The 14,803-nt window shown below is 33.4% G+C and overlaps 3 protein-coding genes and 1 pseudogene across 3 annotated transcripts; 2 read left to right on the top strand and 2 right to left on the bottom strand.

The window, feature by feature from the left end:
* The first annotated feature begins 22 nt into the window (after positions 1 to 22).
* LOC142626910 (acetylajmalan esterase 2-like) lies at positions 23 to 2,086 on the top strand. Its single transcript, XM_075800632.1, has 5 exons — positions 23 to 294; positions 508 to 729; positions 1,194 to 1,342; positions 1,440 to 1,713; positions 1,812 to 2,086. The coding sequence occupies exons 1-5, from the start codon at positions 27 to 29 to the stop codon at positions 2,027 to 2,029; spliced, it is 1,131 nt and encodes a 376-aa protein (XP_075656747.1). The 5' UTR covers positions 23 to 26; the 3' UTR covers positions 2,030 to 2,086.
* A 1,539-nt stretch (positions 2,087 to 3,625) lies between these two features.
* On the bottom strand, positions 3,626 to 4,096 carry LOC142628441 (uncharacterized). The gene has a single exon (XM_075802544.1). The coding sequence runs from the start codon at positions 4,094 to 4,096 to the stop codon at positions 3,626 to 3,628; it is 471 nt and encodes a 156-aa protein (XP_075658659.1).
* Positions 4,097 to 5,382: 1,286 nt separating this feature from the next.
* On the top strand, positions 5,383 to 10,973 carry LOC142628440 (uncharacterized). Its single transcript, XM_075802543.1, has 5 exons — positions 5,383 to 5,415; positions 5,500 to 5,677; positions 9,247 to 9,282; positions 9,735 to 10,022; positions 10,549 to 10,973. Exons 1-5 carry the CDS (start codon positions 5,383 to 5,385, stop codon positions 10,752 to 10,754), a joined length of 741 nt encoding a protein of 246 aa, XP_075658658.1. The 3' UTR covers positions 10,755 to 10,973.
* A 167-nt stretch (positions 10,974 to 11,140) lies between these two features.
* On the bottom strand, positions 11,141 to 12,304 carry LOC142628439 (uncharacterized; annotated as a pseudogene).
* Between the last annotated feature and the right edge of the window lie 2,499 nt (positions 12,305 to 14,803).

Raw genomic sequence — 14,803 nt, 5'->3', positions numbered from 1 at the left:
GTTGCTTCTTTCTGTTGCAGCAAATTATGGCTACCACCAAATCAGTTTTCTCTTTGCTTCTCATCACTGTCATTGCTTTCTCTCTTCTTTTTGTTCCACATGATTGCATTAATGCTAAGTCCCTTAAGGTTTGCAAGTTTGATGGAATATATAACCTAGGAGACTCTATCTCTGACACAGGCAACTTGATTATTGTGAGCCCAGCTGTGCCTTCTGCTCGTTTTCCCTATGGTGAAACCATCAAGAAAGCTACTGGAAGGTGCTCCAATGGGTTGCTAATGATTGATTATATTGGTAGGAATCATATTAAACTTGTTGATGTTCATGTTTTTTTTTTTAGTTGACGTTGGTTTTTAAAAAAGTAACAAAGAAAATGCTTCTGGGCTAACCATGATTTGAGAAATGACACTGTGACTTCACTACTTGTGTTAAGAACTACCTCATGAACCAATACGATGGTTAAAATTAGATTATACTAATTTTTTTTTTGGTTTTATAATTTCACAGCTCAATCAGCAGGCATTCCACTTCTTGATCCTTACTTGAATAAGAATGCATCATTTGTTCGTGGTCGTGGGGTGAATTTTGCAGTGGCTGGTGCCACTGCCTTGTCTGCAAGTGTCCTTATAGATGAGAATATTACATCACCAGTTACTGACAGTTATTCTCTCAGTGTGCAATTGGATTGGATGTCCACCTTTTTCAGTAATATCTGTCTCAATCATGATGGTTAGCCTCTGATCATTTGAATTAAGCATGTAATACTAAGTTAAATGTAGGAGATAATGTTAGATTGGTCCCTAAAATTTGGTTCGTTCTAGTTTTTGAAATTTGAAAAATTCATTTTTATTCTTTCAAAAAATTGTAAACATTTCAAGTTAGTCCTTTTGTAAACTGGCCATTACAACAAAGTGTCCTGAGGTTTTAGGAAATTTTGCCACAAAAGGCTATGGATCATAACCTGGACAAAACTTATATATTTGCCTTAAATATTGTTATGATCCTAGTATTCCACATTTTATAAGTGTAAGCTTAAATATGTGCGTTTAAGTTTTTGGGTACCCTCCTTTTGCAAACCGATTTTTAAGAGTGAGTTCTATCCATAGGTTTATATAAAATATATAATATCTACAAATTATCTACTTTTTTCTTTTCACTTTTTTAATATATAATTGTTTTTGTTTTTTTGATAGATTGTGTTGAGAAGCTTAAAACAGGCCTATTCATGGTGGGAGAAATTGGAGGCAATGATTATAACTATCCATTTTTTCAGGGCAAATCCTCTAATGTGGTCGGAGATTTGGTTCCAAAAGTTGTCAAAAAAATTAAGGACGCTGTCACTGTATGTTTTATTAGTAAACAAAAAAACTCTTCTAAGTTTTCCTTGCAAAATTGCTTACCATAATTAATGAGTCCTTATTGTATGACATTGTTTGTAGAGGGTCATTGGTTTTGGAGCTGCAAGAGTGGTTGTCCCTGGAAACTTCCCAATCGGCTGTGTACCAATTTATCTCACATTATTCCATTCCAACAAGTCAGCTGATTATGATGAATTTCACTGCCTAAAGGGATTGAATTCTTTATCAATATATCACAATGATCTACTCAAAAAAGCCATTGAAGAGCTGAAAAAAGAAAATCCTAATGTTGTTATAGTATATGGTGATTATTACAATGCTTTCCTATCGGTTTACCAAAATGCTTCACATCTTGGTGAGTCTCTCTCTAATTCTAATAAATTGCTAGAACAATATGTAACTGGATATGACAGAGACTCAGTAATGCAATTTTGATTGCTCCACAATGGACAGGATTTGATGCTACTTCTGTGCAAAAAGCTTGCTGTGGTGTTGGAGGTGCTTATGACTTTTCCTTGGATAAAATGTGTGGAGCTCCTGATGTACCAGTTTGTCCCAATCCAGATGAATTTTTCAGTTGGGATGGAATTCATATGACACAAAACGCATACAAGAATATGGCAAACTGGGTCATCAATGACATCTTACCTAAGCTTAATTGTAAAGCTTAAGTTGTTTTAGTGTGTCTGTTTGGAATTTGATTATAAGGTAGATTTTTGCTTATTTTATGTACTGGTTGTGGGTTCCATACTACTTTTTGTTAAAGCTTCGTTTCAAATAATTTGAGTTTCATTACCATCCTTTGTTTTATTCATAACTGGTTCTTTGGTTCAGAGTCATATGATTTAATAAATAAAGTGGAATGTAATTTAATAATTTAAGTTGGCTTGTGTCTAGCCTTCCTATGCACTGCACAGGACAAGTGACAACAGTGCACAAGAGCACTAGACGGAATGCCTTCTATCATGCGATTCATGCCCACTGTTTTTTTGTTGAAAACATTGTCTTGCGTAAAAGGAAAGACAAATAAAGCAACTTCATCAAAATGAGTAGTCATTTTTTAATGTATAGCAATCAAATCTCATATAAAGGGCATGCGAATTTGCAATGAATAATACACTACATTTTTATAAAATTTAATCTCATATTGTTATGTAAAATAATATTTATTTTTCAAGTAAAAAAATAAGCGAAAGAGGTATAGGAAATGAAATAGATAGTTATTATTTCCTTTGTTTGGGTGTTCTACTAAGTATCTCCCTGTATAATTTCACAATCCTTTAAAGTTTATCGAAACGACACTAGTCACAAACAACCTTTATATAAATGACACTCTCCCTTTAGGTTTGTATTGATGTAACTGTTGAAAGTATGTATCCTTGTGAATTGTGATTTCATTGGCTGAATATACCATTTTTTTCAAAAAAGTTCTTGTCTAAATTATGGATGAAATAAAACTCCCCTTTTCCTTGATGTTTGTGAACAAGTCACACTCCCTCAACTTGAAGTAAGTATAATTGAAAATAATTTTTTCTCTTGAAATTGAAATATTATGTTTACCTTTTATTTATTTATTTATTTTTTATGCTCTTTATGCATTTTTCACAAATAAATGGGAAAATTTATCCAAGATAAAAATATCTAATATGACCAAGATTTCTTTTATTTCTTTTAAAAGTATGATTAAGAGGAAATTTCTTTTATGGTGGAGATTCATTTTCTTTTTTTCTTGGTTCAATATAACTGGATTTATATTTTTTGGATATTATTTTAGTAAAAAATGTTAACTTTTATTCATAAATTTTTCTTTTTGGTATTTAAATTATCAAGATTTAATGGTAAACTTATCTTTTAAATTACATTATATATATATTTTTTTTTTTTTGAAACGGAAACCAAACTTCATTAATGAATATGCGTAAGATCAAAATACCAAGCTTATAAAGCAGGGGAGGAGAATCCTCAATCCAAAAAACATCCTCTGAATATGTTAGAGTGAGCCACAAAATTAGCTTCTCGTTTGACGCTACTAATAGAAAACTATGATAACTCTACCAACAAGGCTTGAATATCATTAAAAATGTGCCCCAGCCGAGCCCCACGAATCTCCTTCTTAGCAATGGACCTTATGATCATTGCATTGTCCCCTTCTATGACAACATCGGTAATGTCCACCTCAATAGCAATCTGTAAAGCCCTCCGACATGCAAGTAGCTCTGCTTCACTGCTGTCAACAGCCATCGGACCACGGACAGAAAAAGAGGCCATCACTTCAGCATTCTCATTGCGGATAACAGCCCCATATCCAGTGGACAGCGGGTTCGAAAACGCACTGCAGCATCAAAATTGAGTTTAAAATGCCCAGTAGGTGGAGGTAGCCACAAACTTGGATGTACCCTGCTATGCTGCACCGAGAGCCTAGTTTGAGATCGTTGAAACTCCTCCAAAAAATCCTTAGCTCGCCTATTAATAACAGAGGGGTCCTGCACTTGTCCACCGTGCACCATCAAATTCCGTTGATTCCAGATAAGCCACCCCTGCACCAAAAACAATTCACATACCTCCATGGGCTTCTCATCCAACAATTTTTCTACCAAATGTAAAAAAGAGACCTGCTGCGTCGCTAACTTCTGCATTCCCATTAAACTTCCAGCCCATATGTCCTGAGCTACACCGCACTCCCAAAGAGCATGAATACAATCCCCATCGGTCAGAGTGCACATCTCACAAGTAGCCATATCTAACACTCTACGCTTCAGCAAATTTGATCAGTAGGCAGCGCATTATGGCAGGCCCTCCACCCGAAAATCTTCACTTTATTCGGAATTTTCAGCCTCCAGACCCTCTGTCCCACTATCCCAGTAGATGATTCAACCCAATTCTCTTCTCTAATCAACTGACGAGCTACATGATACCCACCCCTCACCGAATAGCAACCATTTTTCAAATGAAACCAATACAGGTCATCCGGCGGCAAACGATAGCTAAGAGGAGTGTTTAAAATGGCCGAGGCATCAGCCTAACTGAAGAGCTGAAAAATAAGTGGTTGGTTCCATCTATGAGCATCAAAATCAATTAATTCTGACACCCTCATATCTCTGTCCGAAGTCATTCAATGAATTTTAAATTCATTATCTCCATTCCCCCACCAACATTTAGTACCCAGGTAGGTTTGGATAGAATATATTGTTGCAGCCATAATACACTTCCAGGTGTAAGAACTATTTTGACAATCCCGAGCTTCAAGAAAATTGCTCATTAGGAAATAACGCGCTTTGAGGCAGCGATGCAGGAGAGAATTAGGTTCCTTAGGCAAGCGTCACCCTTGCTTGGTTACCATTGCTAGATTAAAAGCCCTTAAATTGCGAAATCCCATTCCTCCCTGAGTCTTAGGTAGTGAAAGCTTGTCCCAACTCATCCAATGAATTTTACGCTCATTATTTGTTTGCTCTCACCAAAATTTAGCACACTGTTCAACTCATTGTATAATTTTATAGGCAAAAGAAACACACCCAAAATGCTGATTTGTACAAGCAATGATTTGTACAAGTCATACATATTTGACACATTTTCAAATTGTTGCTCATTTATATTATTTTAATTATAGAATAATTAGTCTCCTTAAATACTCCTAAATAAATGAGTGTTTGAATGTGTAATTTAATGCGTCACAATTAGGAAAGAAGCCCCAAAAGTCACATTTCCTCCTTATAACCATTATAATTATATCTAATTATAATCTTTTCATTTTTAAGCATATTTTTACACATAGTTGCCAAATTTTACACATTAAATCCCTAAAAATGTGATATATAGAAATACTATTTCTATATAAATGGAAAATAAGATATTTTCTTTTTTTGTTGCCATGTCGGTTTTTTTTAAAAAAGAGAATACAAAACAAAACATAAATTTTTTCCCATAATTAATTGTATCACAATATAGAAAGAAGGTAAAAATCAATTTTATTATTATAAATTTCCTCTCTTTTTGTTGTCGCTTGCTTTTAAAATTGTGTGTATATATGCATATAGAGAAAACCTTCTGTCCGGAGCTGGTAGAAAATGGCTTGTTTACGCCACCAATCAAGAGCTGCCACGTCAGAAATTTAACGAGGAAGCAGTACACTTGATAACACAAGATTATAACCCAAACCCATCTAAAATTATCAAAAACGTATTCAGAAGCAGACCTGGAGAATACCTTACCAACGCCGAACCAAGCCATCTTCTCCTCTTCTCTGACCACCAGAGCTCCACCTCGCCGCTGGAGCCGCCGCGGCGTCGTTCTGAACCGGCGCCGACCCACCCAACCTCAAGGTTTGAGCTGATTTCTATTTATTGTTTGATTAGTTATTTCCCCAAAATTTGTTAGGTTTCGAAGTTTTGATGGGTTTGGGTTATTTTTTGGATATCAATCTGTTCATATTGGTGTGGGTTTTGTTGATTTATATGGATTTTTTTTTTGGCATTTTCATGGGTTTTTATTTTCCCAAAGTTTTTTACAGAAATCTTGGATGTGTCCGTAGATTTGTTGTGTGAGTCTGGGTTTGGAGTTACTTTAACAAGAGAAACATTGGTAATGATATTATCAATTAATTGAATAGTGGAAAGGTGAGCAGTGGGGTTCGGGAAGATCTTAAAAAACCACATTGCAAGTGAAATTTGTACTGGTGTCATCTCTCTTCAATTCCAAACTTGCGTTTTACATGGTTTTGAGAAGAAAGTTTTAGATGGGTTTGGGTTATAATCCTGTGTTATAGAGTGTAGTACTTCCTTATTAAATGTCTAACATGGCAGCTCCTGATTGGTGGCGTAAACAAGCCATTTTCTGTCAGCTCCGGACAGAAGTAATTCTCTTTCTCGAAACACTATATACTTTCTCGACGACAAGACAAGGCGAGGTTTTTCTAACTCTTCATCATCTTTATCTCTATCACTCTCAGTAGTCTATCTTTGGCTTTGCTGTGAAAGAGTCTCAACTGAGCTCGAGCTTGTGCATGAGCTTTGCCGAAGCCTGAAGGTTAGCTCTCTTTTGGATTGCTTCCCTCGATGATGTTATTGGTTGCCATGGCTATGAGTGACCCATCTCTTCTCTTGTTTAATGTAGTTTCACTCACTGGGTTCATGTTCATGTTCATTACTAGCTAGGTTCATGTTCATTCTTAGGTTTGAATTTGATGAAATATTCATTGCTAAATTTCACACGAGTGAGAGCTAAAATTGTAGGGTTCGGTTCAGATCTGGGGTTTTTGGTGGTGTGGGTTTCAGTTTCACACGAGATGAAATTCAGTACCTAATACCCAAGCAATGGATTTTAAATTTTCTATTCATTTCTTGTATAATTGATCTTTTACTTATACTCTAAACTTAAAATTTTTTTGTTCAGATGATGAAAAATCTAAGACCAGAGTTTCAGTGACTTTTTTTTTTTTTTGTAAATATTTTCAAAATATTAAATTTAACTTAAATAGCCCAAAATTTAAGATTTTATTGCTTCTTTCAGTTTTATTCTGCAATGTTCTGTTGATCAAATTGGCTGCAACCTAATAATACTAAGTAGGTGACTTTATCAACCCATTTAGTGAGCCATTCTTTTTCACATCTTTGCCAAAACTTCTACTTTGCAGAGTGCTTTGATATGCTTATCTAAGCAACATTTTGTGCTAACCTTATATGAATTTTTTTAATATGTATTGGTGTGTTGGATTTGATTATATTGGTTGAAACTTGGCTATATGATGTTTCCAAAATGACTTTACTATTTAAATTTTATTTGTTAATTACCCTTAATTTATTGTTAAGTTGGTGCTAAATTTTATTAAAAATCATATTTTGAGAGGTACTTTAAAAAAAATAAAAAATATTCCAATCTTTTGTTAAATTTGATCGAAATAGTAAGCTCATAATTTAATCTCCATTATGATTTCAAATTTAATTTTTCTTGTACCTGTTCAATAGTTATCATCATTGAAAGTGTCAAAGTTTATAATTTTAGTAAAAATTTTGTAGTTTTTTATTGTGATTTTCATGTTTAGTTTCGGCAGAAATATAATAAAGATGACTGTGAAAGGCTTATTTCGTTTATTATTTTAATTTATGAAAGGATCTAAGAATATATTCCCCTCTCAATAATGGTTTTATACCCCAATTGTTTTAGGGGCTCTATATACTTGAGAGACTCTGTGAAGTTTAAGTTTCTGAGTATGCTTTCAGTTTTCGATATTACTTTCTGGGGTCTATGTCAAATTTATGTTTCATCCCCCCTCTCTTTTTGTATCATTGCATTATTATTATTATTTTTAGTAATGAGTTTTGTGTGGTCAGTCAAAAAAAGGGAATGTAATTTTTATATATAATTACAGGTTATTTATGGTAGTGTTATAGGGATTTGGCCATCTTTATGTAGCTGTTGGGCATGATTTTTATTTAAAAAGATTCTATTGATCGTTTACGGAATGCAGTGGCTAAAGTGAGACTTTGAATTAGAATCTCAAATGAATTAATTTGTTGGCTATCTCTGTGCTAAGAAAACACCATACACTGCTGATTTGTTTTTTTCAGATGGTTACTATTAGTTTCATTATATATAGGCGTTAATGTTGGCTGGCACATTGACAAAACAATTGACCATAGATGAAATGTGCTATATATAATACTTGAGGGTGGATAGCACAATGACAGATATGCCACAAAGTGTTCCTACAAGAAATGTGCAAGCGAATAAAGACCTACTCTTCTAAGTTTATGAAAATTATTTTGAAGGAAAAATGTCCACAAAAACTTATTTCTTTCAGTAGGTTAATTACTTACTTTCAACAAAAACAATTTTCAACAACTTGCTTTGTTGGGTTAATTACTTTGTATTTCTAATTGACTTATTTTATTTTATTTTATTTTTTATTTTTCTTAAATGGAAAGATTTATATACACAAATGTTCTTTGTTAACTTAAATTTGCTAAAAGTTTCATCCTTTTTTAGTCAATTCGTATTCTCTTGATATTATAACTTTCTGCACTATTCTTGATTAAAAAGAAAAAGAAAAAGAAAATCATAATATGCTTCGAGCCATATTATGAATAGAAAATGAAACATATTCATTTTGAAACTAGTACTATTAATACATATAGAAAGCGTCATAATGGGGTATGATGATGTGTTAGATTTGTCTTTAACAACTTATTTGTAATGGGGTTTGGTTGATTGTTGGAGTCCATCCACTTAGTCAATCTTAGTGTGACAATCACCCACTTCTTTACTTCTTGTTTCTTTGATTAATTGCATATTCCATCCTCAACCTTTGATTATTATTATCATTTCTGAAGATTCAACCTTTAAGTTTTATTTCAAAATCATCAGTATATTTTAAAATGTTTCATTTTTAGTCCTATGCTTTCCAAATTGTTTCCAAAAAGTTCTTATTGTCATGTGATGAATAAAATTGTTGACATGACAAACAAGATTCATGCCATAACAAAGTGACCTCATTTCATGAATTGTTTTTGCTAAGCCATCATTTTGGATCCTTTAATTGACAAGAAGGAAAATTTTTAAAACATTTTAGAGTATAAGGAAAGTTTTGAAACAGAATTCAAAGGTTGAGGACCAAGTATGCAATTTAACTTCTTCTTCTTCTTCTTCTTCTTTTTTTGCGATATTGTGTTTGTGTAATTTGTAGATGGATGGTTATAGGTTAAATTTTCCAATGACTAATAATTGCGATTGGCCTATGTTGAGTGTGTAATTAAATTTAGTTAAAATCGTCTTTTATTTTGGGAAGATATATAACCAGTGAACTACCATTTAGTGGTCTGAATTTTTGAAGTTATTTGAGTACAATTGAAGTCATTAGTACTTTGAGCATTAACATTTGTCTTTATCATTTCAGGGGCATGGTTGAGCTACAAGAATAAGTGGAAAAGAGGTTAAACAGATGAGCTTTGGAAATATTAGCTGTAACAGCTTTTGGTTCCTTTGTCATTATCATATACACGCATAGAGCTGAAAGCATCCATTTTAGACCAAGAGTGTCTCTTAAAGGAATACATAGATCTTCTTCCATGAATTCTCTCTATTCACCTACTTCTTTCCTCCTTCCATCACATAGATGGCAGTTCACACCATGTCTTCAAGTACAACCACAAAATTTATATGTTCACCGCCTCTTGCCACTTTCTCTCTCCTCTGCACTAAAATCAAACTGTCCTTTACGTGCTCATAAGTCATCCATTGGTGCTACAATTCCCCCAAATGAGGGAGCAGTATCTGTAATTAACTTCGAAGACTTTGTTGAAAAAGATTGGTCATTTCTTGATTCAGATAATTTGATATCTGGAGAGGAGCTTAACAAAAATATTGATCGCATTATTTCTGCAGGGGAGATTGAAGAAACTTCTAAAGTGTTGGTTTCAATTGGTTCCGAAGGATTTTTAGATCAGTTGGTTGATTCGTCAAAATGCCAACTCTTGCTTGTCGTCCACGATTCACTTTTTCTGTTAGCTGGCATCAAAGAAAAATATGACAAGGTTAAATGTTGGCAAGGAGAACTTATACATGTGCCAGAGAAGTGGAGGCCACTAGATGTTGTGTTCCTCTATTTTCTTCCTGCTTTGTCCTTTAATCTTGACCAGGTTTTTGGAGCTCTTGCAAAACTTTGTTTGCCAGGTAACCTTTTATTAGATAGTGTTGTGGGTGTCATTAATGTTAAATTAATAGTTTCATTTTAAAGTAGCATTGGACTCTTTCTATTTGTGGGTAAAGGATTTCGCCCAAGACATCTAAATATATTCATTGATAGGAAAAATAATTAATGTGGACAAATATTGGATTTTTTCTTTTCATCTGATTACCTGACTCAGTTCAACCTAGTGAAGTTTTATTAATTTGGTATGTTAAAAAGGTTTAACCTTGAAATTATAACTGGTTAATAATACAATTTGTTAACTTTTTTGAGAAACACACACACACACACACATATATATAGGTTACTTCAGATTGCGCTACTCTAGTGGAAACATCTTTTATAGTACAGATGATGAGATGGTGTGATTGAAACTGTATCAAATCATAATGTTGTGTGTCTGTCAAAAATGGGGGTGTTTTGTGGGGTGGGGGTGGATCCTTAGATTGTGCTCTTGCTTCCTATTATGTTACTACTTGCAATTCTGAGCTTTTTCTTATGCTTCTACAGGGGCAAGGGTGGTTATTAGCCATCCCCAAGGAAGGGACGTCTTAAAGCAGCAGCAGCAACAAAATCCTGATGTCATAATTTCTGATTTGCCCGAGAAGATGACATTACAGAAGGTGGCAGCTGATCATTCTTTTGATGTGGCTGAATTTGTAGATGAACTTGGTTTTTATCTTGCCGTTTTGAAGTTCTCTGATGCAAGAAATTAAGAGCAGATTTTTTTTTTTACCTAAACTAAACTTCATTTGATGTGTTAAGAAAGAGCTTTAATGTGACAATTTGTGCAACTGTAAGAGCTGAGAAGAAGTTGAGCTGTTTGGCTAAATCTCTTTGCTTGCTTTCTCCTCCCAATCTGTCTTGGGTTTTCAACATACCTTGTCTTCTGTTTTATATAAACAATTGTATCAACCTGCTAGCTTAGTTTCTGCTCATGTACCAACTTCTATACTAGAAGCTTTGTGGTAAACTCCATTCATGTATCATTCAGCTAGTGGCCTTTGACGAGGAAGGCATTTGTAACCGAGTTTCGGTCATTTGATTCTGCGACTTGCATTATATTCACTGATGAGAATATTTCTAAAACCGTGTCAAAGCTCTAGAAAATTATGGTAAAAATTCCACATCTTACATCAGAGAACTTCAAAACGGCAAGATAAAAACCAGGTTCATCTACAAATTCAGCCACATCAAAAGAATGATCAGCTGCCACCTTCTGTAATGTCATCTTTTCGGGCAAATCAGAAATTATGACATCAGGATTTTGTTGCTGCTGCTGCTTTAAGACGTCCCTTCCTTGGGGATGGCTAATAACCACCCTTGCTCCTGTAGAAGCATAAGAAAAAGCTCAGAATTGCAAGTAGTAACATAATAGGAAGCAAGAGCACAATCTAAGGATCCACCCCCACCCCACAAAACACCCCCTTTTTTGACAGACACACAACATTATGATTTGATACAGTTTCAATCACACCATCTCATCATCTGTACTATAAAAGATGTTTCCACTAGAGTAGCGCAATCTGAAGTAACCTATATATATGTGTGTGTGTGTGTGTGTTTCTCAAAAAAGTTAACAAATTGTATTATTAACCAGTTATAATTTCAAGGTTAAACCTTTTTAACATACCAAATTAATAAAACTTCACTAGGTTGAACTGAGTCAGGTAATCGATGAAAAGAAAAATCCAATATTTGTCCACATTAATTATTTTTCCTATCAATGAATATATTTAGATGTCTTGGGCGAAATCCTTTACCCACAAATAGAAAGAGTCCAATGCTACTTTAAAATGAAACTATTAATTTAACATTAATGACACCCACAACACTATCTAATAAAAGGTTACCTGGCAAACAAAGTTTTGCAAGAGCTCCAAAAACCTGGTCAAGATTAAAGGACAAAGCAGGAAGAAAATAGAGGAACACAACATCTAGTGGCCTCCACTTCTCTGGCACATGTATAAGTTCTCCTTGCCAACATTTAACCTTGTCATATTTTTCTTTGATGCCAGCTAACAGAAAAAGTGAATCGTGGACGACAAGCAAGAGTTGGCATTTTGACGAATCAACCAACTGATCTAAAAATCCTTCGGAACCAATTGAAACCAACACTTTAGAAGTTTCTTCAATCTCCCCCGCAAATAATGCGATCAATATTTTTGTTAAGCTCCTCTCCAGATATCAAATTATCCGAATCAAGAAATGACCAATCTTTTTCAACAAAGTCTTCGAAGTTAATTACGTATACTCGCTCCCTCATTTGGGGGAATTGTAGCACCAATGGATGACTTATGAGCACGTAAAGGACAGTTTGATTTTAGTGCAGAGGAGAGAGAAAGTGGCAAGAGGCGGTGAACATATAAATTTTGTGGTTGTACTTGAAGACATGGTGTGAACTGCCATCTATGTGATGGAAGGAGGAAAGAAGTAGGTGAATAGAGAGAATTCATGGAAGAAGATCTATGTATTCCTTTAAGAGACACTCTTGGTCTAAAATGGATGCTTTCAGCTCTATGCGTGTATATGATAATGACAAAGGAACCAAAAGCTGTTACAGCTAATATTTCCAAAGCTCATCTGTTTAACCTCTTTTCCACTTATTCTTGTAGCTCAACCATGCCCCTGAAATGATAAAGACAAATGTTGATGCTCAAAGTACTAATGACTTCAATTGTACTCAAATAACTTCAAAAATTCAGACCACTAAATGGTAGTTCACTGGTTATATATCTTCCCAAAGTAAAAGACGATTTTAACTAAATTTAATTACACACTCAACATAGGCCAATCGCAATTATTAGTCATTGGAAAATTTAACCTATAACCATCCATCTACAAATTACACAAACACAATATCGCAAAAAAAGAAGAAGAAGAAGAAGAAGAAGAAGAAGTTAAATTGCATACTTGGTCCTCAACCTTTGAATTCTGTTTCAAAACTTTCCTTATACTCTAAAATGTTTTAAAAATTTTCCTTCTTGTCAATTAAAGGATCCAAAATGATGGCTTAGCAAAAAAAATTCATGAAATGAGGTCACTTTGATATGGCATGAATCTTGTTTGTCACGTCAACAATTTTATTCATCACATGACAATAAGAACTCTTTGGAAACAATTTGGAAAGCATAGGACTAAAAATGAAACATTTTAAAATATACTGATGATTTTGAAATAAAACTTAAAGGTTGAATCTTCAGAAATAATAATAATAATCAAAGGTTGAGGATGGAATATGCAATTTAATCAAAGAAACAAGAAGTAAAGAAGTGGGTGATTGTCACACTAAGATTGACTAAGTGGATGGACTCCAACAATCAACCAAACCCCATTACAAATAAGTTGTTAAAGACAAATCTAACACATCATCATACCCCATTATGACGCTTTCTATATGTATTAATAGTACTAGTTTCAAAATGAATATGTTTCATTTTCTATTCATAATATGGCTCGAAGCATATTATGATTTTCTTTTTCTTTTTCTTTTTAATCAAGAATAGTGCAGAAAGTTATAATATCAAGAGAATACGAATTGACTAAAAAAGGATGAAACTTTTAGCAAATTTAAGTTAACAAAGAACATTTGTGTATATAAATCTTTCCATTTAAGAAAAATAAAAAATAAAATAAAATAAAATAAGTCAATTAGAAAAACAAAGTAATTAACCCAACAAAGCAAGTTGTTGAAAATTGTTTTTGTTGAAAGTAAGTAATTAACCTACTGAAAGAAATAAGTTTTTGTGGACATTTTTCCTTCAAAATAATTTTCATAAACTTAGAAGAGTAGGTCTTTATTCGCTTGCACATTTCTTGTAGGAACACTTTGTGGCATATCCGTCATTGTGCTATCCACCCTCAAGTATTATATATAGCACATTTCATCTATGGTCAATTGTTTTGTCAATGTGCCAGCCAACATTAACGCCTATATATAATGAAACTAATAGTAACCATCTGAAAAAAACAAATCAGCAGTGTATGGTGTTTTCTTAGCACTGAGATAGCCAACAAATTAATTCATTTGAGATTCTAATTCAAAGTCTCACTTTAGCCACTGCATTCCGTAAACGATCAATAGAATCTTTTTAAATAAAAATCATGCCCAACAGCTACATAAAGATGGCCAAATCCCTATAACACTACCATAAATAACCTGTAATTATATATAAAAATTACATTCCCTTTTTTTGACTGACCACACAAAACTCATTACTAAAAATAATAATAATAATGCAATGATACAAAAAGAGAGAGGGGGGATGAAACATAAATTTGACATAGACCCCAGAAAGTAATATCGAAAACTGAAAGCATACTCAGAAACTTAAACTTCAAAGAGTCTCTCAAGTATATAGAGCCCCTAAAACAATTGGGGTATAAAACCATTATTGAGAGGGGAATATATTCTTAGATCCTTTCATAAATTAAAATAATAAACGAAATAAGCCTTTCACAGTCATCTTTATTATATTTCTGCCGAAACTAAACATGAAAATCACAATAACAAACTACAAAATTTTTACTAAAATTATAAACTTTGACACTTTCAATGATGATAACTATCGAACAGGTACAAGAAAGTTAAATTTGAAATCATAATGGAGATCAAATTATGAGCTTACTATTTCGATCAAATTTAACAGAAGATTGGAATAATTTTTTTTTTTTAAAGTACCTCTCAAAATATGATTTTTAATAAAATTTAGCACCAACTTAACAATAAATTAAGGGTAATTAACAAATAAAATTTAAATAGTAA

The sequence above is a fragment of the Castanea sativa genome, chromosome 3, assembly GCF_040712315.1.
Source record: "Castanea sativa cultivar Marrone di Chiusa Pesio chromosome 3, ASM4071231v1".
NCBI classification, from domain to species: Eukaryota; Viridiplantae; Streptophyta; class Magnoliopsida; order Fagales; family Fagaceae; genus Castanea; species Castanea sativa.
The sequence above is the reverse complement of the archived record's forward strand: the minus strand, read 5'-3'. Positions and strand labels throughout refer to the sequence as shown.